The sequence below is a fragment of the Channa argus genome, chromosome 1, assembly GCF_033026475.1.
Source record: "Channa argus isolate prfri chromosome 1, Channa argus male v1.0, whole genome shotgun sequence".
NCBI classification, from domain to species: Eukaryota; Metazoa; Chordata; class Actinopteri; order Anabantiformes; family Channidae; genus Channa; species Channa argus.
In genome coordinates, this window is record NC_090197.1 from 26,091,032 (window position 1) to 26,119,022 (window position 27,991).

General features: G+C 39.6%; 1 protein-coding gene across 4 annotated transcripts in view; it reads right to left on the bottom strand.

The window, feature by feature from the left end:
- Positions 1-27,991, bottom strand: part of gabbr1b (gamma-aminobutyric acid (GABA) B receptor, 1b) — a 159,300-nt gene that overhangs the window by 60,823 nt on the left and 70,486 nt on the right. For 3 of the 4 annotated variants that reach the window (XM_067509892.1, XM_067509882.1, XM_067509902.1), the window contains one exon: positions 5,841-6,001. In XM_067509892.1, the coding sequence (XP_067365993.1) occupies positions 5,841-6,001 (161 nt within the window). Of the gene's footprint in view, positions 1-5,840; positions 6,002-13,983; positions 14,002-27,991 lie in introns of those variants that run through there. The other variant, XM_067509912.1, reaches the window with a different exon arrangement.

A 27,991-nucleotide genomic window follows, 5' to 3' on the forward strand; every position in this document is an offset into this window, starting at 1 on the left:
AGTTTCATTTTGACTTTAAATGGCGTTAAACCGGTATGTGATAACCAACAATCTACTCAATTATTATGAATGACATTCTTTCATATGACAAGCCTGGGGCAGCTGACAAAGGACTGCGTACCATTACTTTTTACACTGCATGGAAATGGCTTTTGAATGAACTTCAGAGTTTCAGTCAATATTACAATAACAGCAAAGTAAAAAAACTTATCTCAGAGCAGAGCAAGAGAAAGTTCTGTTAACAGACTTAATTTAAAAAATCCTTTAATTCAAAGTAATGAACTCCTTAAAATAAGGCCTCTGAGGTTTGGCTATAGAACAAATTCATATTCAAAAGTCTGGACTGAGTGTAAAATCAATTATGAAGAGATTTCTTTAATCAAATAATGAACCTCTCCATTTGAATTCCTTCGTGGGGTAAATCAAAGTTTTTAAAAATGGAAAGAAAATGCTCAACGGCTCAGTAATTCTCTGTGTGTTTGGAAGAGCTCAGTCAGAGGGTCATTATGGTCAGGAACTATTTCAGTTAAAACCTTTTTAAAGGGCTCAACATAATTTCTCGCTGTAGTGGTTGCCAACATCAGTAGTTGGCATGATATATCCTCAAGCCCAATCTGTTCCCTAGCAACCAGTCCGTGACACATTCTGTCTGTGAGGGTAAAATCCATTCCTGTGGAGCTAAAGGAGCCTGCTGAGGCATGTGCAGGATTTCCTCTCCTCACCTGATGACACTGAGTCAACAGGCTCAGTAACAAGCTGCCCTCTTCAGTACTGAATCAAATAGATTGGTTTGTAAAGCAGGTCCACAGTAATCCAGAGCTGCATTTCTCACAGCTGACTCATTGATTAACTCAGGCACTCAGGGGAAATCACCAACACATTCAAATGAGATAGTTTCGCTGGTCTATCTGCCCTCCCTCCATCCCACTCTGAACCTCTGGGACCTTCCTTTAACTTTCAGCACTGCAGGACCCAGACAGACATTTAATCATCTCTTTGCCAGATCTCAGAAAAAAAAGAAGCTTAAAACATTTTCTGCACTGTTCAACACCTGATGACGCAGGCTGTTTTTTCTCTTATTTTTTCTTTGGCCTTTCAGGCATTGCACCACGCTGCTGGACCGTGATCAGCGGGAGATCCATCAGAGCATGTTCAGTGTGATGTGCAGCTGGCCTGGCAGAGCAGTTGAGCTCTGTAGAGGTCTGTGATCGATGAGCTCCAGCTAACACTTCTTACATTTGGCTAACAGAGCTCAATATGCCATTCTCACAGGGACACGCTTATATCATCCAGCCACCCATCTGTTCCTGTTTGTGCAATGATACTAGGTGCATGATCTTGCCTTTTTCTTGGAACCAAATCTGTGTTTGTTTGAACCGCAGTTGTCTTGGTTACTGTTGTCATGCCAACCTCTATACCCATCCTCCCTCCTCCCCTACAGGCTTTTGAAGTGTGGATCCAATGCAGAGCAGCTCGAACCAATCAGAGTAATGCTTTTAAAAAACACCAGCCTGTCACAGTGCATTTAACTGTGAATTTATACTGTGTGTGTGTGTGTGTGTGTGTGTGTGTGTGTGTGTGTGTGTGTGTGTGTGTGTGTGTGTGTGTGTGTGTGTGCTTACACACACAGAGGCTCAGGTGAGATGAGGCAGAATGAGAGAATAAGACATTTTGAAATTATGATCTGCAAGCATGGCTTGAAAATCTACAACTACATCTTACCAATTAAAAATGAATGACTGTAACGATAAGAACATCTGTGCTCATGCTGCACACACTGACACTAAAGATGAAAGCTCCAACACATCTTCCTCTCATGCTTCCAAGCATAAACAGATGAAAGAATAAGGAGAAATATGTTCTGCAAGGAGTTCAAAGCTATTAATAAAATGTACCGATCTATTAGATTAATTGCAGCTGAGGAGTAAGATGGGTGCTCAGCAGTTAAATAATAAGCATCCTATGAAGCCTGATCCCTTATTGATTTCTTAATATTTTCAGCTCTTAAAAGAAGTGAAGCATAAAATGAACCCTAACCCTGAATCACACCAAACACTGCTGCACTTAGAGAAAAGAACCTTAATTGGACTTTTTGGTGTCTAAATGAATACGAAGAGTGCTCCAAAAGGCCGCTCATGTCAGGGCATATGCCAGTTAAAGCTCATAAACTGTATGTGACCATCGTGTCTCGGGTGGTTAGCTTAGCTGTTACAGCTTGTAACAGCTGCTCCACTTTGTCGATACAGATTGTTTGTCATGCAGCATGTTGTCATGACTCGTGTCTCATGTTGCTTTAAAAGCTCATGCCATCAACGAACTTATTGCTGGGGTTCTGTAATAGCTGACAGGTCATAAATCGCCTTTGACTAAGTCTGACACCAAATGTCTGATTTGTCTGGTGTGTGTCTGCCACAAAGCGGCTGTGCTCTTGCTAGCTCTAGCTAGCCTGCTTGGGTCAGTAGGACCTGCTGCCAGAGGTTTTTTGTTTTTTTTGTGTTTAATTATTACATTTAAAAATCTTTGTATTTACATAGGGGCCCTGGCCGGAAGCTAATACTGTTATAGGGGCCTTGGCACGGACAACTCTGGGACTCTCTACCTTACAGTACTGGATTTACACAATTTTTAAGAGAGCTGAAGCATCAGTAAAAGTGGCTAAGATCCCAGGTGGTTAAATAATGCTGCAAGGGGAGCCTGTGATTGATTTGGTAAAGCGGCATGGACTTGAACCCCGAGCCCTTTCCTTCTGCATATGCCTGTTTTTAAATGTAGCAGCACTGGTTAGTGCATAATGTGAGTGTAAGAAGATTAATTTCATGCAGCACTAAAGCCTAATCATCTCACTGGTATATTTTACATTGTTCCTAATTAGCATGCATTGAATTCTGCCTTTTAGAGACAAACAAGACAAACAAGGCTACCCTGCATCACACGACATGGTGAAACAAACTTTTTGCTCATCTATCCTTTTGACGTTTGCCTATTTATTTTTCAGTGCACTACTTCCATGTCTAACTACTTTATTTTTGTAATTATATTTATTTCAGCCAAATCATTTCCTGGTCCTATGCTTTATGAAAATGTTACAAATAATGTTTTTCAGCATGTGTTACTGAAACTAATGGCTATATAAATTGCAAAAATGTAAATAAATAATGACTCACTAATCCTTAAACTATGAATGAAAACTGTTGCATTTGCACATTGTGGAAAAAAAACAATGTGGTTGGTGTTTTGCCTTTTTTTTTTAGCAGCAACATAGTTAATGTTAAATAATCAGCCTTCAAGTAGGTAAATAACTGTAACTTGTCAATGCAGGGGTTTACCTATTATGACTCTGTTTGTACATTAAAAAGATGTCATATAATTAATTAATATTTCAGACTTACAGTGTTTTAGAAAAGTCTAATGATCCAACGGTAAATAGTTTATTACAACCTACAAAGGTTTTTTTGACAAATCAATTTAAACCGGTCTGAAAAGCTTCACTACATGATTTCTTTCCAATTAGGAAAGCCATTAGTTTCAACATGCAGCTCTTTATAAAGATCATAAGTTTTAAATTCCTAATTTTGTACAACCCAAACTACAATGACTTGGCTAATGCTCTTAATCTTTTTTATAAGTCTTTTAATGTGTGTGGTTTTAGCGAAGAAATACAGAAATTAAGGCTTGAATTGCGTGACAATCAGCATTTTTTTGTAAAAGATCTGGATGTGTAAAAAGCTCCAAAAACTCACAGACACCAGACAAGGCTAAAAAGCCACATCTGTAGTCAGCTACTCAAACCCTGTGCAAAAAAATGAAGTCCAGTTTTTCACTTAATTTTTAACAGATCTAAGCGCAGCACGTCCCCAGGATTTGGAAGGACACTTTTGTTGGCCCGGTCACTAAATTCAGCTGTCCCACAGCTCTTAATGATTTTGGATGAGTTGCTCTGACTTCCATCATTATAAAAATCTTTGAAAAACTTGTATGGTTAGAAATTTTGAAAAAAATAGAGAGTGCAATCAATTGCCCGGTCAGTGCAGTTCCAACATAGGAGTGGACGACGCTTTGCTTAAAAGCCTTTTTAAATGGTAAATAGTCTGCACAGTGCTTTTACCTATTAGTACAAAAAGGGCTTTATACAGCTTCTCACTGAGCCATTCACACTCACACACTGATGGGGGAGCTGAGTTGCTCCTGCGCTTGGGAGCAACTCAGCAAGTTGGGATTCAGTGTCTTGCTCAGGGACACGTGATGGGAGGAGCTGGGGATTGAACCAGCAACTGGAGGATTGGTAGACAACTGCCCTAGCTCCTGCGCCACAGTCGAATCTCTCTCTCTTTTCCTCTGCTTTTCATACAATTCAGCCGTACATCTTAAATCACAGAATTGCAGATCATTTTAAATGAAACAATAATTTTGTGGGATGGATTTTGGATTTTTTTAATGAACTGGACAATGAGAGTCAATGGGGTAATGTGCTCCTCCACTGGCTCCCCACAAGGGAGTGTGCTCTTCCCCTTGTTATTCATTCTTCAGAGCACTTTTAAAAAAACTTTTCTTTTCACACCTGCAGCTAAATTTATCAAAAACCAAAGACATGGCCATTGACTTAAGAAAGATTGCCAACACACCTGAGTCCACTGTCATTAAGGGACAAGCCATTGAACATGTGCGATCTTATAAATATCTCAGGACTATTATTGACTTTACATTGAACTTTGTGAAGAACAAAGTGAAGAGCATTGTGAAGGGGTATGCAAGAAGGAACACACCCTCTTGTTCTGTCTGCGGAAGTTGTCCCATTTCCGAATCAATAGGACCATGATGATGCCTTTTTATTGTATTTTTATTACATCTGTTTTAGCATTCTCTCTTGTGTCATGGGTCGGAAACCTGCCTCTGAAAGAAAAAACTTACTGGATCACATCATTAAATGGTCAAGTCGGCTAATTGGGGAGTCACACAGCTAAGTCTACGATCGCTGTACACAGACAGGTGCAGCAGTTGGCCAGCTCCATCTGTAATGATGAACTGATGAACTGGCTAAACATCCTTTAGTCCACAGGAACAGTTTGGTTCCTACTGCTTAGTCTTAGTTGTCTTAGTCTTAGCTGAAGATTTGCACTTTTTGTATTGAGTAAACATTTTTATTCTATTTGTTTAAATCAAACTTTTAATGAGTTTTTGAGTTTTTTCTGACTTTTTATTGGCATTTCGGTGGGTTTTTGAGCTTTTATTTTTTGTATCTTATGATGTATTTCCATCTGCTTCTATATCAGTAAGCTTAGTAAGTACTTGTCCGTGTCTCTGTTTTTAATTGTTCCCAGTATTTGGCTGGTGCCTCAAATGTCTATGTCTATGTGTACTATGGGTTGCCTTCTCCTACTGCAAAACAAATCTACCCACTGGTATAAATAAAGTAACCTAACCTAGTGACTATTTCTTTGTCAGTGAAGTCTGTGCTTTCTATATGCAGCAATCTGCCTCAACATTTAATCCGTTCGATGGTTTGAATGTTGTGGTGGACAGTGGTCAGAATGGGAAACATTGAACAGGTGTCAGAAGCTTGCTGTGTATGGAGCTCCAGATTGATCTGTCTGCTGACACTTGCTTACCTCCACATTAAAGCCACCAGGTCTTATTAATGTTGGTCTATTAGTGCATGCAGCCTTACATTTACTGTGCAATAGAAAAAGAAAGTTGCACAGTAGCCCAGAGTCATTTTTTTTGTGTGTGTTATTGAGTTTCTCGTTACGTACGTACAGACTCATGTGGCTCATGCCAAAAAAAAAAAACTGATTCTACACAACCAAAGAAATAAACTGTGAAGTCCATAGTTAGTTACTCACCATACTGTCGTAGTGTATCAGCTCCAGCTCGTAGTCCGGCAATATGTCGACCCTCTTATTCACCAGGTCCAGTGCCATTTGAGCGGCGGGGAGGCAGGCTTGTCCTCCAGGCCAGCCTCCGCTCATGGGGAAGAGGGCTCCGATGTAGAGCTTCTTCTTGCCTAAAGCCGGGCAGGAGCAGGAGAGGAGGAAAGTGAGGGTCAGGGTCAGGGAGTAGCGGGGGACAGACCTGCGGAGGAGGGTTTGGCAGAGGCGAGCCATCGCTTGTGGATGCTCGAGGTGATCAAGTAATTTCTCCAGTACTGTTCAACTGTGAGTCTGCAGTGAGTCTGTGCGTGGGTCAGGAGGGATGAATTCCCATGGACGACACAATGATTCTCCTCAGAGAGCAGAGGTGACTGAATTTTGTGTTACAAAACAAACCAATGCATTTAGTGCAAAACAATGTCCTTCAGCTGATTTAGCTCTGCAGACACATTTATTATACTATAATATATGTGGTACTTTTAGAGAAGAACTCTAAAAAAAAAACACATCACAGATAGTATGTAGAACCTACACAGCGGGTTTGAAATCAAAGTAGTCTGGAGTTGCTGCTTACTAACTAGAACTATGATGTTCTGGTGATCAAATAAGGTTCTACGCGCGTTCCGCTGTCCAAGGTTCTGAAAGCGAACTCGCGGAGGGTTTGTGATATTCAGACATAGCAGATCGTAGTAACACCGCGTCCCTGTCCCTCCTCATGAAACATTCACAAACAACCACACTGAGCTCAAGAGGAAACACACGGAGAGCGATATCCTGTCTTCGTTTATCTGCCCTTCCTCATCTATTCGCCTACGGACTCACATCTCACTCTCCCGTAGAAGGGCTCATTGCAACGCGCATAACGCGCTGTAACACACGAAGGATGTAATCCATTGTAATTGGAGAGCGCTCGGTTTCGAAACAAGGTCGATGTCACTGGTGAAAACAGTCGGTGTCGCTGAGAAGACGAGAGGAAAATGACGGGAGCAGATCTGTGCGTTAGATTGTGGCTGAATGCAGCAGCAGCATGTGAGAGAGTGAGGGAGAGAGGGAGGAGGAGGAGGAAGAGGGATGTTCAGCCTCTCCGTTTCACAAACCACCCTTAAAAGCCCGCACGGACTAATATTAATTATCCATTACCTTCGACTTGTACACTTTTGGTATCCGGCTTTTCTGAGTTCCTGCTTTGTTATCCATTCACATTCTCTATTTAACAACTACAAAAACGATTCTTCTGAGTCGACTGTATTCTTGCCAGCGTGGAAAAGTCTTGTAAAGACCATTATGGGACATCACAATTGTCCAATCCAACTAATTCATTCATTTATTCAGTCATTCTGGGACCACGGGTGGATCAATATATTTTGAGACCACCAGGGGAATATGAGCTGTGGGACCCACTGAGCCCCCCGCCCCCCCCATGCTCTTTGCCCTGTGTGTCCAACCAATTGCATGTAACCGCAAATAATAAACTGTTGGTCTGACTTGTAAATGTGTACACTCATTATATGTCTTGCAAAAATGCCACAACATGTATAGTTTGGTTTGTACCCATGTTCCACAATTCAATGCAGTGTAATTACACTATTTGACCTGCCAGTGGCAGTAATGAGCTTGCTGCCAGATTATCTTAGAACAAGGAGAAGAAAAAGCCATATTTAAAAACACTCTTGCATAAACCACCAAAAGGAAGATTTGTGATTTACTGGATGTCTTGTAAAACACAGTGGTTGACATTCAAGATAAAAGAATTTAAGGGTGAGGATGAAATGGTTAATTTTGCACATGTGCATTTTCTTTAAAAGAAACCTTTCCATCAGGCAGGAAATTACAGTGGTGCAGGGGTGGCCAGCCTATCACAGCTGTCATAGAGTGAGAGGTGGGGTGAACCCTGGACAGGTCACAGGTCTATCTCTGGGCCAACACAGAGAGACATACACATACAGAACCACATGTCATATTTATATGTCATATTATTGAGAAATTTTATTTGCAATTTGTTTCTCATTTGGTTGTTCCTATATTAAACCAGTGACAGAAAGTGTATGGGAGCAGTAAAGCACAAATGTTTTGCAGCTGTGGTTTGTTATTATTATTAATATTAGTAGTATTATTATTAGCAGTAGGACAGTAAGCCTTTCATTTTTTTGAATATACTGAACCATAAACCCCATCTGAAAGATCTGCCCAAACAAAAACAAAAAATACAACCAATGTGTCAAATTACTACAAGATAATTCCCATGCAGTAAGTGTGTTGCCTTTAGAGCCAATGAGGGTCTGAGACCCTGGTGCAGTTGTCACTTTTGTTGGTTACAGGTTTTGTTCATGACACACTTCAACGTTAAATTAATTTCTTATTACAATCACACTGGGGCAGATGGTCTTGGATTACGGTGCCCTCGGCAAACTCTTACCCAAGACTAGATATGCCCCTGTTTGGCTATTAAACTTATTTCCATACATAGTTTTCACCAGTCTTAAAATGTCAAGAAAGTCTTTTTGAAATCTTAGTTTTAGGGAGTAGCGGCTGTTTATATTTCTTGTAGGAGACACATGCAAGGGAAGTGTGCTGGTGCACTTGTAAAGCTGGAGCAGCTTCATCAATCTACCTGAAAAAATCTCTGGGAAAAATGGGAAAAGTGGTAAAATCTGCTTCTATATCAACAAACATCAGATTACCAATAATGGTGTTAGTAGATCCTGCAGTCTGAATGTTGAAACTCTATTTGTAAACTGTAAACTATTTTATTCTCTGCGAGGATTTTCCTCATCATACTGGTTGCAGTTTACAGCAGGTCAGCATAAATGACGCACTGCAGCAATCAGCTGAGCAAGTTTAGAGTGAAAACATCCAAACTCTATTTTTATTGTGCCTGCGAATTTTAACAAAGCAATTCAAAGCCAATTATTATTTTATTTCACTTCTCTCAAGATGGGTGTCAGCATTACAAATACATTATAAAAAAAGACTTCCACAGGCTGGCCAATCATAACAGAGTGGGCTTAGGGGGAGAGGGGTCTTAAAGACACAGGAACTGAAACAAACTGCACTCACTTACTTCACAAAATGAGCTGTTGCATAAAGAGCTATTATTGATATACTGCTGGCATCATTTCGATTAATTTATGCAATGTCACAACATTTCTTTCCATCCACAGTTGTATACAATTTTTACTAAGATCTTAAAATGATGACGGGAGGGTTGGACCGGGGCTAAAAGTCTTTTACAGCACTTCTAAAAGATTCTCAAAGGGGATAGTGTTTGGACTTTGTGGTAGCTAAACCAATTTAATCATTTCAGCAGTGTCCTCGATTGTTTTCTTTGCTTGATGTAGGGCAATAATTTGACCTTACAGAGTCACATCTTTTCCAGGACCACAGGATACAGTATATCTTCCAACATGGTTCGTTAAGAAATGAAAAGCTACTCATTGCATTAGTTAGGGTTGAATAACTTGTTGCCAGCTGAGAAATTAATCGCTGCAGTAATTATCCAGTGGAAGGCTCTTGCCTGTTTGCTTAGTTAAATCCAGGTGGTGACAGAGTTGGTGGTGATGATACAGAGTTACATCTTTTCAGAACCACAGGATATGTCTTCTAACATGGTTAATTGGGACAAGAGAAGCTACTTATTGCATTAGTTAGGGTTGAATAACTTGTTGCCAGCTGAGACATTAATCGCTGCAGTAAATATACAGTGGAAGGCTTTTGCCTATTTGCTTAGTTAAATCCAGGTGTGACTTGTTTTTGGCCCAGGAAGCATAATTTAGCACTGTTTTCAATTGAAAACTTATTTCAATAGAAGCCCTGAATAACTATATGCACTAGTGGGTTAAACTGCATGCAATGAAGATAGAGTTGTAGTGAGGTTAACTGTGTGCACGCCACTATTGCACATTGACATTGTGGTATGGTGACAACTGGAATAACAACAATGTATAACATTTTCAGTAGAGATGTTATGTATGACAGAGGCTCTTAAGTGTGTTAAATATCAAAATAATAGATATACATAAATCTACAAATGTGCCTTAACTCACCGTGTTTTAAAACAAGAACCCACAAGACTGTCTAGGTACAAAAGAATGGTAGACATTTTTAATTCTCTACTTAAAAAACAATGCTGCAAACTGTAAATTTAACATTTCTATTTATGTGTTCTTCTTACTGCTTTTTAAAAATATTAATCTTTCATCCATAGTCAATAGTATCTTCTACATAAGCCAATACAATGATTTAACCACATTTTTGAGATACGCCATGCTGAATCCTTTTCTCCATACTCCCACATTTACACATTTCTCTATTACTGTCTCTCTTTTTAGAATGGTGATGCTTTCCATTTTGCCCCATGTGTGTGTTTGCTGAGACTATCTTTAATAATGCATCAGCATGTGATAGGCTGACACCAATCCTTCTCTTATTATTCTCATTATTTGCTTTGTTCTTACTTCACTTTCCCAGCAGTCACATGGCCCCTGCTCTTCTTTTCTTCACCCGGGTGCTGAAGCATGGTATCTCTCTCCCTCTCTCTCTCTTCCAATCTCTCTTTCAATGCTCTATTCCGATCGTGTTTCCGGGCACAGATCTGGCCAGCTCTCACATTTTAGGTGGGTTGATATGTATCTCTCAGTGCCTCCCTTTATCTGTTTTGCCACCTCTCTGGGATTAACCATGCTGCTAAAGAAGAGAGACATGTATCTTTGCCTCCTACGTACCACAGCTCGAGCTCATTACTATCAACAAAGTGTGCTGTCATTTAGTGAGACATCAGAGCTGACAGCTCTGCACACACACACACACACACACACTCTCTAACTTGTTAAACCAGTTTCCATGGACATAACACTGAGAAGAACATGCAGCACTATTATGCCTCCTGAGCTGTTTGGAGTTTCTCCCCCTCAATAAATTGGAATAACACTTAGAGCAGAGCTGATAAGTGATTCCCCAGCTTTTTAGATAATAGGCTAATTCTGTAAAATGGAACCCTCATGACAAAGCGAGTAAAAGCAGAGCTGCTGGTGTTCAAATAAGTACAATTAAAGAGTTTATTTTTCTAATGCTGTTGTACTTTCTACTTCAGTTATGCAAGCCCAGGTAATTTATATGTGCTAACTGTTAACAGCCATCCATCCATCTTCTGCCACTTATCCAAAGTCAGATCCATGAGGCATGCAGGTTCTGCAAGGTAGTCCAGACATCCCTCTCCCCAGCAACATTTTCCAGCACCTCCTGGGGGATCTCAAGACTAGACCTTTTGTTGGACATATGTTATGCCAGAAACAATCATGATAAACAATGGAATTTGGAAGTAGAGGTGCTGCATGATTTACACTCTGCACTACAACTGAACAGCATGACTGGCTGGCACAGAGCTGTTTTCTGGTGAAATACAGATAACCTAGTGTCCCTGAAACCACTTCACTTACAAAACAAAGCAGACCCACAGCTTGTGACAGATGCAAGCACTAAGCTGAGTTACTTTAATGTAAAACCCATGCACAAAGCCATTGATTGTTCTAGTTATGACAAGAAGTGAGGCAATATACTTTCCAACTACCATCCTTAGTTGATAGTATCTAGCCAACTGTTTGATTAGCCTAAATACTTTTAAATTACGCCCCCCCCTTCTTAATTTTATTTTTATTTATTCATTTATTTTTTTACAAAGGATAAAAATCTCACAGTTGCTTTTGCATTTATTTTGATTTGTCACATGAATACCTTGACAATAACAACAAGACCTAATAAGACTATTAAATTACTAGAAGCCACCAACCAAAACTGAAACTAATCACTATATGTAATGCTCCTCCACAGGTTTGGTACTGTACTAGGTTGCTATAGATGTCCGTTTGTTTAAGATCACGGCAATAAGTGCCATGTATTCATAATATATACTGAAATTCTGATTTGCACTGACATGAGCAGATACTGAGAGTAGAGAAAAGGCCTCCCAACTTTCAGAGCAGACAGCGAAACAGAACCAGTGAATCATTTTACTGAACATACTGTCCAGAATGCCATTGGACCAGCCACAGAAAAGGCAGAGGAACCCACTGACTAGCTGCCAATGGGTGAGTTAAACGGACAGTTAAACCTAAGCCAAAGTGTTTTAGGAGCTGAAAAGCAAAAAAGAATTAATCACTTGAATTAATCTCCTGCTCCAAAAATGAACAATGAAAATCACAGTTTGAGCATTGTTAAGCTTGGTTCATACTTGTCACATGTGCTCTGATAGACGCTTCTGTTCATACTACAACTGCAGTATGAACACATATACACTCCATACATAATAACTATACAACATGCTGGCAACTGTGGACGGTAGCAATAGTGAGAAGCACTCCTCTGTGTGTTGTACCTGACTAAACAACATGAAAACATTTAATCGGTGTGTGTAACTGCTGGACATTCTCAATGAAGTTTAAGTAAATGGTAAATGATCTGCACTTATACTGCGCTTTTCTACCTATTGGCACTCAAAGCACTTTACTCTGCTTCTCATTCACCAATTCACCAATTCACACTAACAATCACTCACACACTGATGGGGGAGCTGCTATGCAGCTGGCCAACGCTCACCAGGAGCAACTAAGTTGGGGTTCAGTGTCTTTCTCAAGGAGATATCAACATGTGACCGGAAGAGCCTGGGATCGAACAAGCAACCCTGGGATTGGGGGACAACCACTCTACCTCCTGCACCACAGTCGAAGTAGACATTAGATACCATTCATGCATGAAACAAGCTGCTCATTTACTTCACTGGCACATGAGTAGTGAGTTCTGGGGCTGCAGAGAGTCTGTGCAGACACAAAGTTTTGACCGTCCGTAAGGAGTCCATCATGACATCCAGGGATTGTGGAGATGAAAACATTTACATTGCACAAACAGAAAGCATGAATTGACACTTAGAAAAAGAAAACGGCCACCCTACTTTTATTATGCAAAACATTGGTTTAAATACATTGCTGCTGTGATTGATCATTTTCTTTCTATCATTGTGATATCTTCTTTACGTTTTCTTTCTCTTTTTTCTCCGCTCTTTAACAAAAATTAATTTCTATATTTTCTATCAGCTTTCAAAATATAGCATATATGAGATGTTTCCTACTTTTACTGCTTCGCTAAACTTTTATTCAAGTTTTAGTGTAACATGCACTGTGTATGTGAGGCAGCATTTAGGGCAGCATGACTCCAGGTCAAATCCATTACAGTCCAGCTAAATGCTTTGAAGAACAGTTCTGAAGAAGACTGTGTCTTCTTAGACCACACACAGACCACAGCATTCAGACAACAGCAAAACAGAGGATAGAGCCGCATCAGCACATTAATCCACTAGGAGGTCCCAGGAGTGGTTATGAGTTCTGGGCCCCTGTTGATTCCTCCCACCCTAAGGAGGCTTTTCTCTCTAACATAAAGTAAATCCCAGTACTATAATATTAAGACATTCAACAATCCTCTCCAAGTCAGGAGATAAAAGTTACAAAATAATGGGGGAAAAAAACTTGCACTCGTCAACATAAATTTAAAATGATATGGTAGTAGAACATATTCACTAACCAATAATGTGCCTTCAATGACTATAGGCCTCCAAACTTATTGTTTCCCACAGTCTTTCCCCTATTGACACCTGAATCCCAGCTGCAAATGTTTGCTGGTGCCTTAGCTTTGAGAACCAAGGTACTGTACAGACGATTCACGGGTCTCCACATTGTGAATCGGTTAAGCCAACTCTGTCCACAGTTTCTGTTAGGATACCCACAGATGTTACAGTGATGCTGTAACGTTTCAATAAAGCTCATCAGCAGACTAAACTCTTTCTCTGTCTGCTGACACACTAAGCTACATGTCGTCTTTAAAACAGAGAACAAAGAACAAAGAACATAATCTTTTCTAGCACCGGCCTGGTTTAATTGAGACAGAAACCTTGTTGCATCATTGGCCATATGCAGCATGCTCCACATAAGCACTATGGTAACATATTTGAAGGCAAAAACTGGGTATCAATAGCTTTTAAAGTATGTCACTGGACTGTAGCATAAAATATCCGTTAGCTCTCATTCATATGTATCAGGGTAAATGTTGAAGTGAATAATGCCCCACTAACCTGCTTCCTGTCTCTCAACTCCTCTTCTCAACCTCTCTCCTTCTGTTTTTACTGTGTCTTTTTCAAGTTGCAATTATCTCACCTGACAAAGTGTGATACAAATGATTTAGTAATTAGTATTTCAGCTTTTTGTTTGCATCATTATGGCATTATATTGTGTTTAAAACAGTACAGAAATGTGTTTATATAATAATATATTTACACAACAGGCTAATACAACACATTATGACACTCTAAGTATGTTTTGTACTGTTCAATTCCACTGTAATACCCCTATCTCTGTGGTAATTAGGCCTCCAGTCTATAGTTAGAATGTGATAAGGTCAGTGAGTTTTTGTTGTGTTGAACAGCACAGGGAGATGGTTTTATTTATCTCCTGGGCACAGTGGACAGTACCCGCTCATAGTCTCTCAGTTCCAAGACCTTCAGTCTTTCTTTTAGTCTCTTTATCTTAAACCAAGCTTAACATTAATGGTGATATTTTCATCTGTAGGCCTGGTGAACACAGGGCCAGTTAATATATGTAAATGTTTCCAGCCTCCACTAAGATAAACTGCCAATAAAAATGAAATTGGGGAACTTTATTTTAATATGTGTTTTAATCATTTGCATAAAAATATTAAAAAGGCAGTTCAACTGTTGTTGATGGTTTAACAGTCCAACGTTTGAAGGATGGCAAGTTAGGGGTGTTACAAGAGTGGTCATCTACCAATCCCCCAGTTGTTGGTTCAATCCCTGGATCCTCCGATCCCATGTTGAAGTGTCCTTGAGCAAGACACTGAACCCCAACTTAGTTGCTTCCAGTGAGTAAAGTTTTCAACAGTTAGAACAGATTTAAAAGACATTTTTTAGTTTAATGTTCAATGTTTTGCAAATGACTATTAGTTAAAGATGCCGAGCATGTTATGTAGCCTTCATCTAGGTTATGGTAGGTCCTTGGATGTCAATGACAAATGTAACAGATTTTCTGATATAAATTAGGTTATTGTGGCAATACAAATGAGGCTGGCTCTCTTTGTTTGTATTTCATGCACCAAGGGACAATCTCTCCCTGCTGTCTGTCAAAGTGGAGCGCTGCGAGGGCTGGCTGTATGAAACCACATTGGCATGCAGGTTTCATCAGAGCTCCAGAGACGAATGTCAGCCATGGTAATGACAGCACAAAAACCAAAATTAAAGCTGCTGAGAAACCAGTGCTGACAGCTAGAGCACCATACTGCAGCAAACTGGCTATTGTAAACTGGGTATTCATTTTTCATTTTATGTGTTTTCACTGGTCAGTATGTGAAATTTGGCAAAACATAATAAAACATTATAAAGGTCAATTTCCACTGGCACATTGCAAGTTTGTCTTTTGTACCATCCAGTGATAGTTTTCAATAGTTTGTCCTCATGGACAATTGGATTAACTCCTTCCTACTTACTTGTTTTGCCTCCAGTTTAATCCTTGCATCAAGCCTTAAAATAAAAGTAAACTTCCCTGCCCCTTGGGGGGGTTTGTCCTATAGCCTTTATGTTTGGCTTCTTTTTCACAGTAACCTAAATATTGTGTTTGTGTCAATGGTAAGGCAATAATAACATGTAAATGTTAATTTCTTTTAACACCACAAATTATTTGACAGCTATGGACAGGGGATTAATCTGGGATTAATTGTGATTAAAATTTGAATCGATTGACAGTCCTAATAAAAATGTAAAATGAGGAGATGTGTCCAACTTGTACACATGGTTTCAGATTATATAAAGTAAGTGCTACAGTAACCATGAATGCGCATTCATCCTCCTCCCACCTGAGCCCAGAGCTGCGTAGTCTATTGCTGAGCTCTCCTCTTCAAAGTGGGACATGCAAACCAATGCCACGACACAGCCATTAAACTAAATTACTTGCGTTACCTAGGGAGGGGAATTGAGGTGAAACCTTAATTACCAGATTGTGTGGACTTCACATAGAGATGTCCTGAAGACAGGAAATGCTTTTTACCTTCCCAATGGACTCTGATGCCTTACATACAATGGCTATGGCTGGTATTTGTTAATGACAATAATGACAATGCTGGGCTTGTTATGGCTGCAGGTTTCAAACAGAGCCACTTCTAAAGTGATGTGAGTGAAGGAAGAAGGAAATCTTGAAGTAGTTGCTTGTGCAACAGTCCTGATAGGATTCCAACAGCTGTAGGCTACATCTGATATTCATGGGCTTTCTGTCCCCAGCTCAGCAGCCTTGAGGGTTGTTCTAAAATAAAGCACAGACTCAAAGTGACAATGAGATAAAAGAGAAACATCCAGAGCCTGGAGTTTAAATCCTGGTCAGATAACATGTCTTATTTTATTACTCTGTTCAGTTATTGTGGGTTTTTTTTAATTTATTTATTGTAGAGGTCTCTTGAGATCCATTATCTCTTTGCAAAATAGACCTGGCCCGAATGGTAACGTAGATTATGTGTCATAGTGAAACATAAAATTTAAAATGATTCAATTGTTTACGTGAAATGAATATTGTTAATTCCTTATGGAATGATCACCAAATGTCTGGTATGAAGGCAGTGGCCACAGTCAATGTGTACTGTGTAATACACAGCACTCTGCAGGACAAACCCACTTGTGGTGCGTAAATAGTAACACTACAGTAATAGTTACACTAATGTAATATAAATATTCTAAAATAAAGAGTTGATCTAAATTAATTTGAACAGAACCAAGTAAGATTGAAGCTTAAAAGTGACTGGTTTGTGTCAGTGCATTTGAGGTCAGTACATCTCTCCTTTGCAGCCAAAAGTGCCCAGCAAGACTCATTAACATTTCACTCCATCTGCATCACATTAGGACAAAAAAAGAACAAATCTGGTCTTCACAACTGTTTTCCACTGGCATTCTGCTGCTGAATGGCACTGCGGGCATCTTCGCAGGCGGGACTTCACCGGAGGCTGAAAGGCCTCAATTGATCATTCGGGGCACTGTGATTGGTCGTGCAGGTTGCCAGGTCACAAGGCACAGCATGTTTGGCTGCGCAGGTTGCTAGATCACTACAGGGTGACACAATTGGCTCAACAGGCTGCCAAGATCACTGCAGGCAGAAGGATGTGCTGGTGGAGAGTGGAGCTAAAATTACCACTCGGTTCTGAGAAATACAGCTACGAGTTTTCTCCAGCAACAACAGCATGTGACCATTACAAGACCCATGAAGGCTTCATATGTAGTTTACCACTGGTTTCTGTAACTAATCCCTGTAATGTAAATGTATCCCTATTAAATTCAATTGCTGTCATGGCACATTTTAAATATTCCTTTGTACATTTTTACACTGTAAAAAAATACATATTCTCAAACGTTTGACAATGCAATCCAGTTGTATCCCGTCCTTCGGGATAAACAGTTTGGACACGACTGTTTTTAGCTAATATGATCAATCCTAACATTGAACCTGAAAACAGCTAATGTTAAAACTTTAAAAATGCACCAAACATCTAGAGTTGTGTAAAGAGTCAAAGATCTGTACTTTTATAATACAGTAATTCTGGTGTTACAAGGCTGTGCCATATTGTATCAAACATCCTATATTGCCAAGAACTTCTCTCAATGATTTTAATGCCACTAACAAACAAAATAACCTCCAAAGACTTTTAGGAATATTATTTAAGTAAATGTACGAGTTATCATACTACTGGTGCATTTTGAGAGGCCTTCGTGAGCCCATGCTTTAGCTGAGAATGTTGCAGACATTGCGGTTATTCTGAGAAAAAACATGTTGTGTTGCAAGATTGGTTCTGGTACATTGTTTAGTGTCCCAATCACAAGGTAACAGTTTAGGTTTACTTTTAGTGCTGTTTTTAAAGTGGAAAGTTCTAAAAAGCCGATTCTCACTGCTAGCAGCAAACAGACACAGTTATAAACTTGCTGCTGAGAACAGTGGACCTTTTTCTAACTACATCATCTGGTAGACACAAACACCTAGATCTAAATAAGTGATGACATTGTTTGGTTAACATCTGTTTGCCATCAATTTCACTATATTTATTCAGGTTTAAGATGAACTGACTTATTCCAAAAAAATATTAAAAAGTTCCAATAACATATAAGACCAATCTTTTAGATTTTTATATATCCCCATACATGGAGTACAATAATCTCAGAGGCCACTGCCCACAGAAATACAGTAGTCACACACCTAAAATGCAGAATCTGTTTGGTGTGAAAAATTATGGAGACAGTCCATAATGGGCACAGTCCAAGCATGAACTACAGCATCATGATTTAGGGCTTTGCTGCCTCAGAGCCTATCCACAATAATGTCAGGTCGGCTCTCCACCAGCTGAAGCTAAGAAGAAGCTGGTTATGCAGCAGGACATGGACCCGAAACATCAAAGTAGATCTATGACAAAATGATTTCCAACAAAGAAATTCCACATTTTGGAGTGACCCAGTTAGAGGAAGATGCAAGAAAGATTAGTGGTAGGTGATAATAGGAGACAAAGAGAAAACGCAAGGGTGTGGAGGAGCTGATCAGAATTTGGAGGGACAGAAGGTTTAAACAGCAGGTGTGTTAGAAAGCAGCGGCTGCTCATAATTTACACTTCAGTTCAACAGAACCGGTTGGGGGCTGGGGTTGTGGAGACTAAAATTATATCACTGGCTGTTTCTCCAGTGGTGATGTCCTATTGTAAAACATGCAACAACAATGCAGTTCTAATTTAGTTAGCCCAAAGAGGAATCAGCTGACTGATGACATCACAGCCTGCCACTACCAAAAGCTTTTACTTCACCTCCCACTGCAGTGTAATGTATTAAATGTGTTCTGCTCACCGCTGGGAGAGCTGGTGACTGCTGCTGACTGCCGCTGATGTAATTTGTGTCTTGAAATGTATGAACAAATGCAATTTGGTATCAAATTGAGCAAATGTGTGTGTGTGGAGACTGCACTCCATGGTGGAGTGATAAAAGGATTACTTTACTGATGAAATGAGAAGGCTGCATTCAGCTCATTGTGAGAGATGTGAGGACAGGTCTCATGTGGAACAGGACTTTAGATTTATTCTTATGGTTCTCTTGGTTTCATATATCAAAAACTCTCTCTTGAATATACAGTACACCACACCTGGAAACACATTCTCAGAACAAGAAATGGTAAAACAAAGCTGGATTCCAAATAATTTGTGATAAATTCTAAATTATTTTGACGTTTTGAATAAATTATTTTGAATTATTATTAATAGGTATTACAGTACCAGCTGTAGTTTTTCCACACCACATTACTACATCACTTTTTGCCATAACTTTCACTTTTGAGAGTTGGTCAAAAGAAATCTAGACTAGACTTTTAAATTCATTACAATCAATATGTAATAACTAATGACCAGCAAGGAAATGTATTTATAAAGACCAACAACAACATGAAACCAAGAACTCACTTACACTCTGTATGATAGTTACGTAGTGAAATTGCAGACTTGTCATGTTGTGTCTGTTTTCTCCTACTAAAGCAGCCCTTCTGTGTCTACAGCACCGACTACAGTGAGTAACAGTGTGCACGAGAGCAGATATGGGAGAAAAAGAGGTATAAATTGACTGATTGATTTGGACAGAGCACACTCCTCCACAACAAGCAAGTTCAACCCTTAAATGTCATGATCTGTGATTTTGTCCCTGTGGTCATACTCAGCTCTCGGCCTGCTCTCCCTTTCTGTTCTCAATTACCTACCAGTCACACAGCCATGCACTCAGCTGCTTCCACTCACTTTAATAGACTTTACCACACACACACACACACACACACACACACACACACACAGACACACAAACACACACACACGTGCACACTCAGTCAATCCCTGCACTAATTCATCAGCTCTCAGTTTTCATTTCTTGCTGGATTGTTTTGTCAGCACTCACGTTCACTCGCTTAGTGTGCGCCATTCTCTTCACTTCTTGACCACAGCAAGATTGAACTAAGATTTTGCTTTAGTTTGGTATGTACTGCACACACTGTATACACATAACTGCAAAACTGTCCTCACAAGCTTTAAACTATGTCAAAACCAAAACATATGTTTGCTTTCACACATTGCACAAAAGCCTTCAAATATACAAACACAACATAATAGCACATTGGTGGGATCAATGTATAATCATAATAATATATTATAATATATTACCAGACAAACCTCTGTGCATGAAAACACAATTATACATTAAGATTTTTTTAAACTCAATGTGCTGTAGTAAATTATTTAATAAATGTATTTTAATTATATGCAACAGATGAGGAACATAGAATACAGTGACTTGCCCAAGAACGCTTCAACGTGTGGACTTGTGGAACCAACCAACCCTGATGTTATGGGATAACCAACTTTAGCTAATAAGTGACAGGTACTCCATAAAAAAGAAGAATTCACATTTCTTCTAAAGCAACACCCCATCTCTGACCTGAACCAGACTAGAGATTCATCACAGACAATAATAGCCCCGGCCAGGCAGAAGAATACTCCTCCTTGACTTTTCCCCCTTCTTTCCTTTACCTTCAAGTCTTTGGGGATGCAGTGTTTTAAAGTGTTGGGAACAGTTTTCAGGATATTAGCCCTTCCAGCTGTGATGGCTTCAGTTGATAATATTAAATGCAGCTGGTAATTGGACTTATGTGTAGAGACTTTCATTAAAGGTTCAACAATTCTGAATCATGTGTGAAAACCGAAATAGCATTTGTATTTTTGGAAATTGTGTAGAACTTTTGTTAGATGGCATGGTAGTTTAGGATGTTTAGTTGACAGGCCTGGTAATCCAAAAAACTAATATCTTTATATTGATCCTATAAACCCTATTTTCAGAGAAGTTGAAATACAATGTCTGTTTAGATAACAGCGAAAAACATTTCTCAACTTAATAAATGCTCTGCATGGGCTCGGGAACACCTGAAAACCACTGTCCCTGAACACTGTCTTCATCAACAAATCCAGGTTAATACTAAACTATGCAAAGAAACACTGCTGCAAGTGGAAAACTGTCATGTGGTCTGATGAGTCTAAAATAGAAATTATTTTTTGGAATCTTGGATGGCACATCTTCCATGCTAAAGAAGACCATCTTACTTGTTGTCAGTGCACGGTTCAAAAGCCAGCAGCTGTAATAGTGTAGGGGTGCATTATTCAAGTCCTTCGAGGAATTTGAAATGAAATCTTCAAATGGGATGAGCTATATCAATTTTATATATCAGTCTTTCTGCAACTCACTCGACTTCAGTATGTGGTGAAAAGTAACTGACACCAAGTGTTCTAAGCTTGGTCTGCACATTTGCTACCACTGATAGTAAAGCATTCTGTGAGCTGACATTGTAAGCACTCCTTCTTGTATGAAACCAAAGAGCAGTGGGGCATTTTTTCAGTAAAGCCTTAAATATGTGATAAATAATTCACATACTGAACAATGCATTTTCCTATTGGTTAAGAGGGACCATCCAACCTTTTCATATAATATACAATGGTGAGTGGGAAATTTATCTCTTGTTATAAAGTGGAGTGCACTGTGCAACACACAGTGAAAAGACCTTAAGGTGGAAGAAGAGGTATGTACATACTATAATCAAAGCAAAACAAAATAAGACCACCTCTAATAGGAAAATCAAGCTTTTTTTATATATCTTCTTTTCCTTTCGGCTGTTCCCATTCAGATGGCGCCACAGCGAATCATCTGCCTCCATCTAACCCTGTCCTCTGCATCCTCTTTTCTCACACCAACTAACTACATGTCCTCTCTCACTACATCCATAAATCTCCTCTTTGGTCTTCCTCTAGACCTCCTGCCTGGCAGCTCCAACCTCAGCATCCTTCTACCGATATTTTCACAGTCTCTGCTCTGAACATGTCCAAACCACCTCAATCTGGCCTCTGAGTTTATCTCCAAAACATCCAACATGAGCTGTCCCTCTGATGTCTCATTCCTAATCCTGTCCATCCTCGTCACTCCCAAAAAGAACCTCAATATCTTAAGCTCTGCTACCTCCAGCTCTGCCTCCTGTCTTTTCTTCAGTGCCAATGTCTCTAAGCTGTACAACATTTCTGGACTCACCATTGTCTTGACCACCTTTGACCAAACATCATAGTCCATGCAGATTCCTGTCTAACGTCATCTGTCAGCCAGAAAACCCAGCAATTTCCCCTTGAGAAAGTCCTAGGCAACAATGGAGAAGAAAAACTCCCTTTAACAGAAGAAACCTCCAGCAGAACCAGGCTCAGGGTGGGCAGCCATCTGCCTTGACCGGTTGGGGTGAGTGGAAAGTGAAGAGAGAAAAGAAAAGAGCAACAAAAAGCAACAACAAAATATTGGGCAGCTTGGTAGGACCAGTAGCTGCACACTGGAAAACAAACAGCTCCTAAGCCGGGGACACCTGCAGAAAGGGACAGAGAGAGGGAGACAGAAAAGGAGAAACACAACTATGGGAGAAAACACACAGACTTAATGTCATACAGTGATGACAATTGTGGGGTGAGAGGAGAGGAGAGAGAGACAAGAGGAGGAAATGAGCTCAGAGCATCAGGGGGGGTGAGTCTCTTAGCAGTCTAAGCCTATATCAGCATGACTATAACTAACTTTAAGCTTTATCAAAAAGGAAGGTTTTAAACCTAGCCTTAAAAGGAGAGAGGGTGTGTGCTTCCTGAATCTGAACTGGGAGCTGGTTCCACAGGAGAGGAGCTTGATAGCTAAAGGCTATGCCTCCCATTCTACCTTTGGAAGTTCGGGGACCACAAGTAGGCCTGCATTCTGAGATAGAAGTGGTCTACTCGGATGATATGGTGCTATGAGGTCTTCTATATATGATGGAGCCTGACCATTCAGAGCTTTATATGTAGGAAGCATGGTTTTAAATTCTATTCTAGATTTTATGGGAAGCCAATGGAGAGAAGCTAGTGAAGGTGAAATGTGATCTCTCTTCCTAGTTCCTTGCTTCTTTAGCAACTTGCTAAAGAACAGTGTTGTGCAACTGTGGCTCAAGAGGTATAGGTGGTCATCCACTAGCTGCAGGGAGAATGGTTAGATTCCTATCTCCTTCTGTCAAAATGTCCTTGAGATGCTGAACCCCAGTATTCTGCTACATCCAATCTTGTATTAATAAAAACAGCAATAAAAATAAAATTTTGATTAAATGTGTATCTGACGCAATAATCACACCTGTAGTCAATGACATATATTTCATAAGTTAAATAATAAATATATCAGAGACCTGATTTTCAAATAATAACATTTTGCTATGACATTGTGAATTTAAAGAATTAAGCATAAAGAAAATGCACTTTATTTTAAAGAATTTGTCGACTGATTTGCTGATGATCATATCAAGAACCATATTTGATTCATCAACAGGTGCAAATTTACCTGAAAGTAGTGGTTGGGTTTTATAGGGTTGTTCGTTGTAAAGCATGAACTCCTAACTCCTAACATTTAGTCATCTGGTAAAAATGTTAATAACCCAGACTTTATGGATGTTGTTTTTAAACTTGGAGTTTTTGATTTTGTTGGTCACATGGCTCACAGCTGCTGCTTTTATAATTATTTCTTTTTCACATCAAGGCAAATTAGAAGCCTATTTTAATTTAGCTGTTACCAGCTGGGTTAAAGCAGGCAACAAGTAGGGAGGCCCACAGGTTTGTACTTACCAAACTGGTTTATTAAATCTAATTAACCTAAATATAATTTAACATAACTGATGGAGTGTGTTAGTCGAACAAAATTCAATGGTGAATGTGATGCATGGATGGGTGGAATATGGTGGTGTGTTGAAAAAGCCTTCAATCTCCACCCACCAGCTACCACAGTAGGAACCCAAACCTGTACAGTGTGTAAACAGTGTTTAACCAGCCTCATATCCAAACAATCCAGCTTTTCCCCTGAGGAACCTTGGTAGCTAGGGAGCATATTTAAGAGGAGAAAAGAATGGACAGAGTGGTACTGAGTCATTGAAAAAAGAACACACATTACAGTTTAAACTTGAAGAATGGAACGTGATATATCATCAGCCATAATATTGTCCACTCCTTTCACATACTGTGTCTGTAAATGAAATGGCTGCAGAAAAAGACACCAGTGCATAAGCCGTTGATTTGGGTTCTGCAGAGGCTGAAGAAAGGTTAATTGATTATGATCTGTATACACCACTAAAGAATGTTCTTCACTGCCCACATAAACTTTAAAATGCTTCAAGGCCCAAATAAGTGCTAGCGCTTCTTTTTCCATACTAGAATAATTCAGCTCATGTGAATTAAACTTTTTGGAAAAGAAACTCACTGAACAGTCAACACAATTTACATTTGCCTGCATTAGTACTGCACCAACTCCAACTTTACTGGCATCCACAAATAACCTTAAGAGGTTGATTCAACTGTAGAACTAACAAAACAGGGACAGAACTCAACAGTGACTTCACAGATTGAAATGCTCTGACATTCAGGGGACAATGAGGGGTGCATCTACCTTAGAAGAATTCTTACAAAATCCTCGGTAGTAACCCAACACACCCAAGAAGCGAGAGCGTTCTTTCTTAGTGGTTGGAGTAGGAAACTGATCAATGGCTAACACCTTAGCTCTAATATTTTCTCAGCAATAGGCTGTTTTGGAGAAAGTATCCATGAGTCGCACTCTCTACCTTGCCATCTGAAAGAACTTGATTTTTTTGTTGATGAGTTTAGTTGAGTGTAGAGTCCTTTCTTTGTATCTTCACAGAAACAACATGAGCTTATGCTTGGAATCCCAAAAAACTGTTAAGTCTATATTACGAACAACATCCCTATTCCCAGTAATTGACTCAGAGAAGAAGGGCAACATAAAGCCAACAATAAAGGATTGAAAGAGTGCACCTGTATACCTTGAAATCTTAACAGGTATTTTCACGTTGCTCCCTACAAGAGACACATATTCCTCAGAAACGTAAGCAGCATAACCTCGATCAACCTCCCTTCCTAATAAAGAGGTTGGGTGTTCTTCCTCCAAAACAGGAGCAACTCCAATTGAACCTGACTCCAGAAAAGATATAGAGTTTACTGAGGGCCAGCACAGCTGCAATAGCTCTGACCTGTTCTGCTGACTGCGAAGACTCAGAAACTGCCACATGCTTAGTTGATTCAGTTTGTGTTTGGTTTGCAAAACAGGACCCTCATTTTTCCAATTGCCCTCACCAAAATAACAATTACAGATTCGACAGCAATCCATTTTTACTTGAAAACTTACTGAATAACTTTGGAACTAACGTTAAATTTATCTTACTAGCATGTAAACCATTTGTATCCTTTAAGCTGCAATCCCTATGGCTACAATGTTCACCAAAGTGAACACAAAGACACAGAGCTCTGTAATAATAGAGAAATGTACAGTTCATCTATGAAGGTCATTGTCCAGAGGGAGCAGTAGCTTTCTACCATCTGACTGCTTATGGCCATCTTCTCTGTGTATCATTCTGCAGCTGGTCTCCAGTTAATTGGAAGCAATCCATATATAATTCCACCTCTCCTTATATTGTACTCTTTATCAAGACCTCTGACTCTCACTTATCCAACTTTTACCTTTCACCCCCGTCTTGCTGAGAATCTCTCTATTTCATTCATTGCCTATTGTGCTCCATTGTACTCCTTTTGTTTCTCTATCCATCCAATGTCCCTTTTGCCCTCTCACCCATTTCCATCTCCATCTCCTATCCAGCTCATCTCTTTGGTCTGTCGGTCTCTCTGCTCATTCCTACTGAATGTAATAATGTTAATGTGATATTCAGAGGTTCCACAAAACACACTTTAATCTCTCTGACTGTCTGTGTACATGTGGCTGAACCTGTTTAGCTATTTCTGGCTTTTCTATTTCTCAAGGGTATAGTGACTATGTTGTCCCTAAAGAGCTTATTTCTCTGCTGTAGTGTGCATCTGTAGAATTACACAGTCCAAAAAGTTTTGCTTTATATTATATTTACTTAAGCTATTAGATACGTTTCATGCTACAATTCTGCAGATATTGCATTTGAGCAGCAAAATTAAAACCTCTCTATAAAAAAAAAAGAAATCACAACAGAGAAGGAAAAGAGGAGAAAAAAGATCCTCCTGAGGAAAGGAAATGGGAATATGAAAAGAAATTCTGCTAATAATTTTATTATATCCAAGAAACTGATCTACATTCGTGGCCTGAAAGCTGCAAAGTTCAAAACAAATGTGTCAACACTGTAATGCTGAAAGAGCTGGAGCCGGGAGTCATGCCAATGTCAGGAGGAGGACTTCTAGTCCAGTTCAATCCAGCTAAATTTAACCCCTGCATGTGCATAAGCCTGTGCATATGTTCTTACTTGTGTTAAGGTTTTGCTGTCTGATAATATGTCTAATGATTGTTTTCACAATTTTTGTGTTATTTCACATACCTAATTTCGTTGATTGTGTTCTTAAGGCTACAAATGTTTCTTCGTAGGTGGGTCCCTCTTGCAAAAAAAAGATTATGATTTTAATGGGACTATGTGAACTATTAAAATAAAATAAAATAACTGACTGGTTGACTGGTTATAAAGTTAAAAGAATACCCAGTACTTTAGTGAATGATGCTGTACTGATGCTGTCACGATCTGGAGCTCAGTTCCATTTCCTGCCCTGGACTTTTATTTTGTAGACCTTTTCCCTGCTTCCTGCCATCATCATTGTGATTGCTTTTACCTGTTCCCTGATTCATTTTTACCCAGCTCTCCTCCCAGATTCTTTGTCTTTCTCCAGGACAGTGCCCCTTGCTCCCTGGTTTACCTGATATATGAGGTTTGGTTTGTTCGGTTTCTGATACTGTTTTGTTATCTTAGCAATATATCCTAGTGTTCATTTCGGTTTAGTAGTTTATGTTTCACATTCGTATTCAATGTTTTATTATCTGCTGTGTTTTTTTTCGTGTCCTCCTCTTAGGAGCAATCTTTAATTGATTCTTGAGGGTTTTTTCCTTAATAAGCCTGTTTATTAGTTTACTCCCTCTCGCCCTCTCTTCACTTGGGTCTGTCCTTATACTAAATGCGACAGATGTAAGTGAAGCTAGATTATTTCTTTAAACAGTGTTTACTTGATGAATTTCTCTTTTCTGTAGTAAATGCTGTTTGGTGGCTTTCTGTAAATTCATTTAGAGGCATATACCTATAAAATTGAAAAAGTGTAAATAAAAGGGCTTTAATTGATGCTAAGTGACACAAACATGTGCTAACATGTGGGCAGTGCAGAGATTGATTACTCAATTGATGCTGCAGTCAGATTTGCACAAATAAAGTAAAACTTGTTGGCAGCACAGTGATGGTCAGCCAGACTCACAGCCGGAAGGTCACCGATCAAATCCACAGTCTCGCTGGGGCCATTCTGAGGAACTATATGTTCTCCCTGTGCTTCCTTTGCTAGCATGGATGGCCTGGTTTCCACCTAAATGCATGGATGTTATGTTAATTAGTGACTCTAAATTGCCTGTGGGTGTGGCTGATTATTTCTGTGTGGCCCTGTGATTGATTGGCGACTGACTCCTCTAAACTACCAGCTTTAGTAGTTGAGATGGAAGAGACTGTAGATACAGCAATTATTGCCTGGGTTCTTTGTCAGCCAAAGCTTAGTGGGAGTCAAATCTCACAACTAGAGTTTTTCAGAAGGAAGATGGTAAAGTGGAAAAAGGTTTTATCCCTGGTTAAATCTAAATGGAGCCTTTTGACCATTGGGCTATAAGGTATGAAGGGGGATGAATGCTTTTTATGGTATTGTAATGGATTGGTCAAAGTGAAATCAGCACTTGTGTAACTTATCCTGTGTGGGCACTAGAGTGAATGCTCCTTTACCTGGATCTGTGACCATGCTGCACTTTCTCTTCACCCCATTTACCAACAGCATTTCACTTCTTCCTCGGGGCAAAGTGAACCTGCAGTCAGTACATCCTTGTTGGTAGCAGGCAGGTCTTTGATATTTGAATGCAGCTCAGGTCACAGCTCTCCTGCCCTCAGGCAAGGCACTTAACCTGCACTGACCCTCTCAAGTGTCAAGAA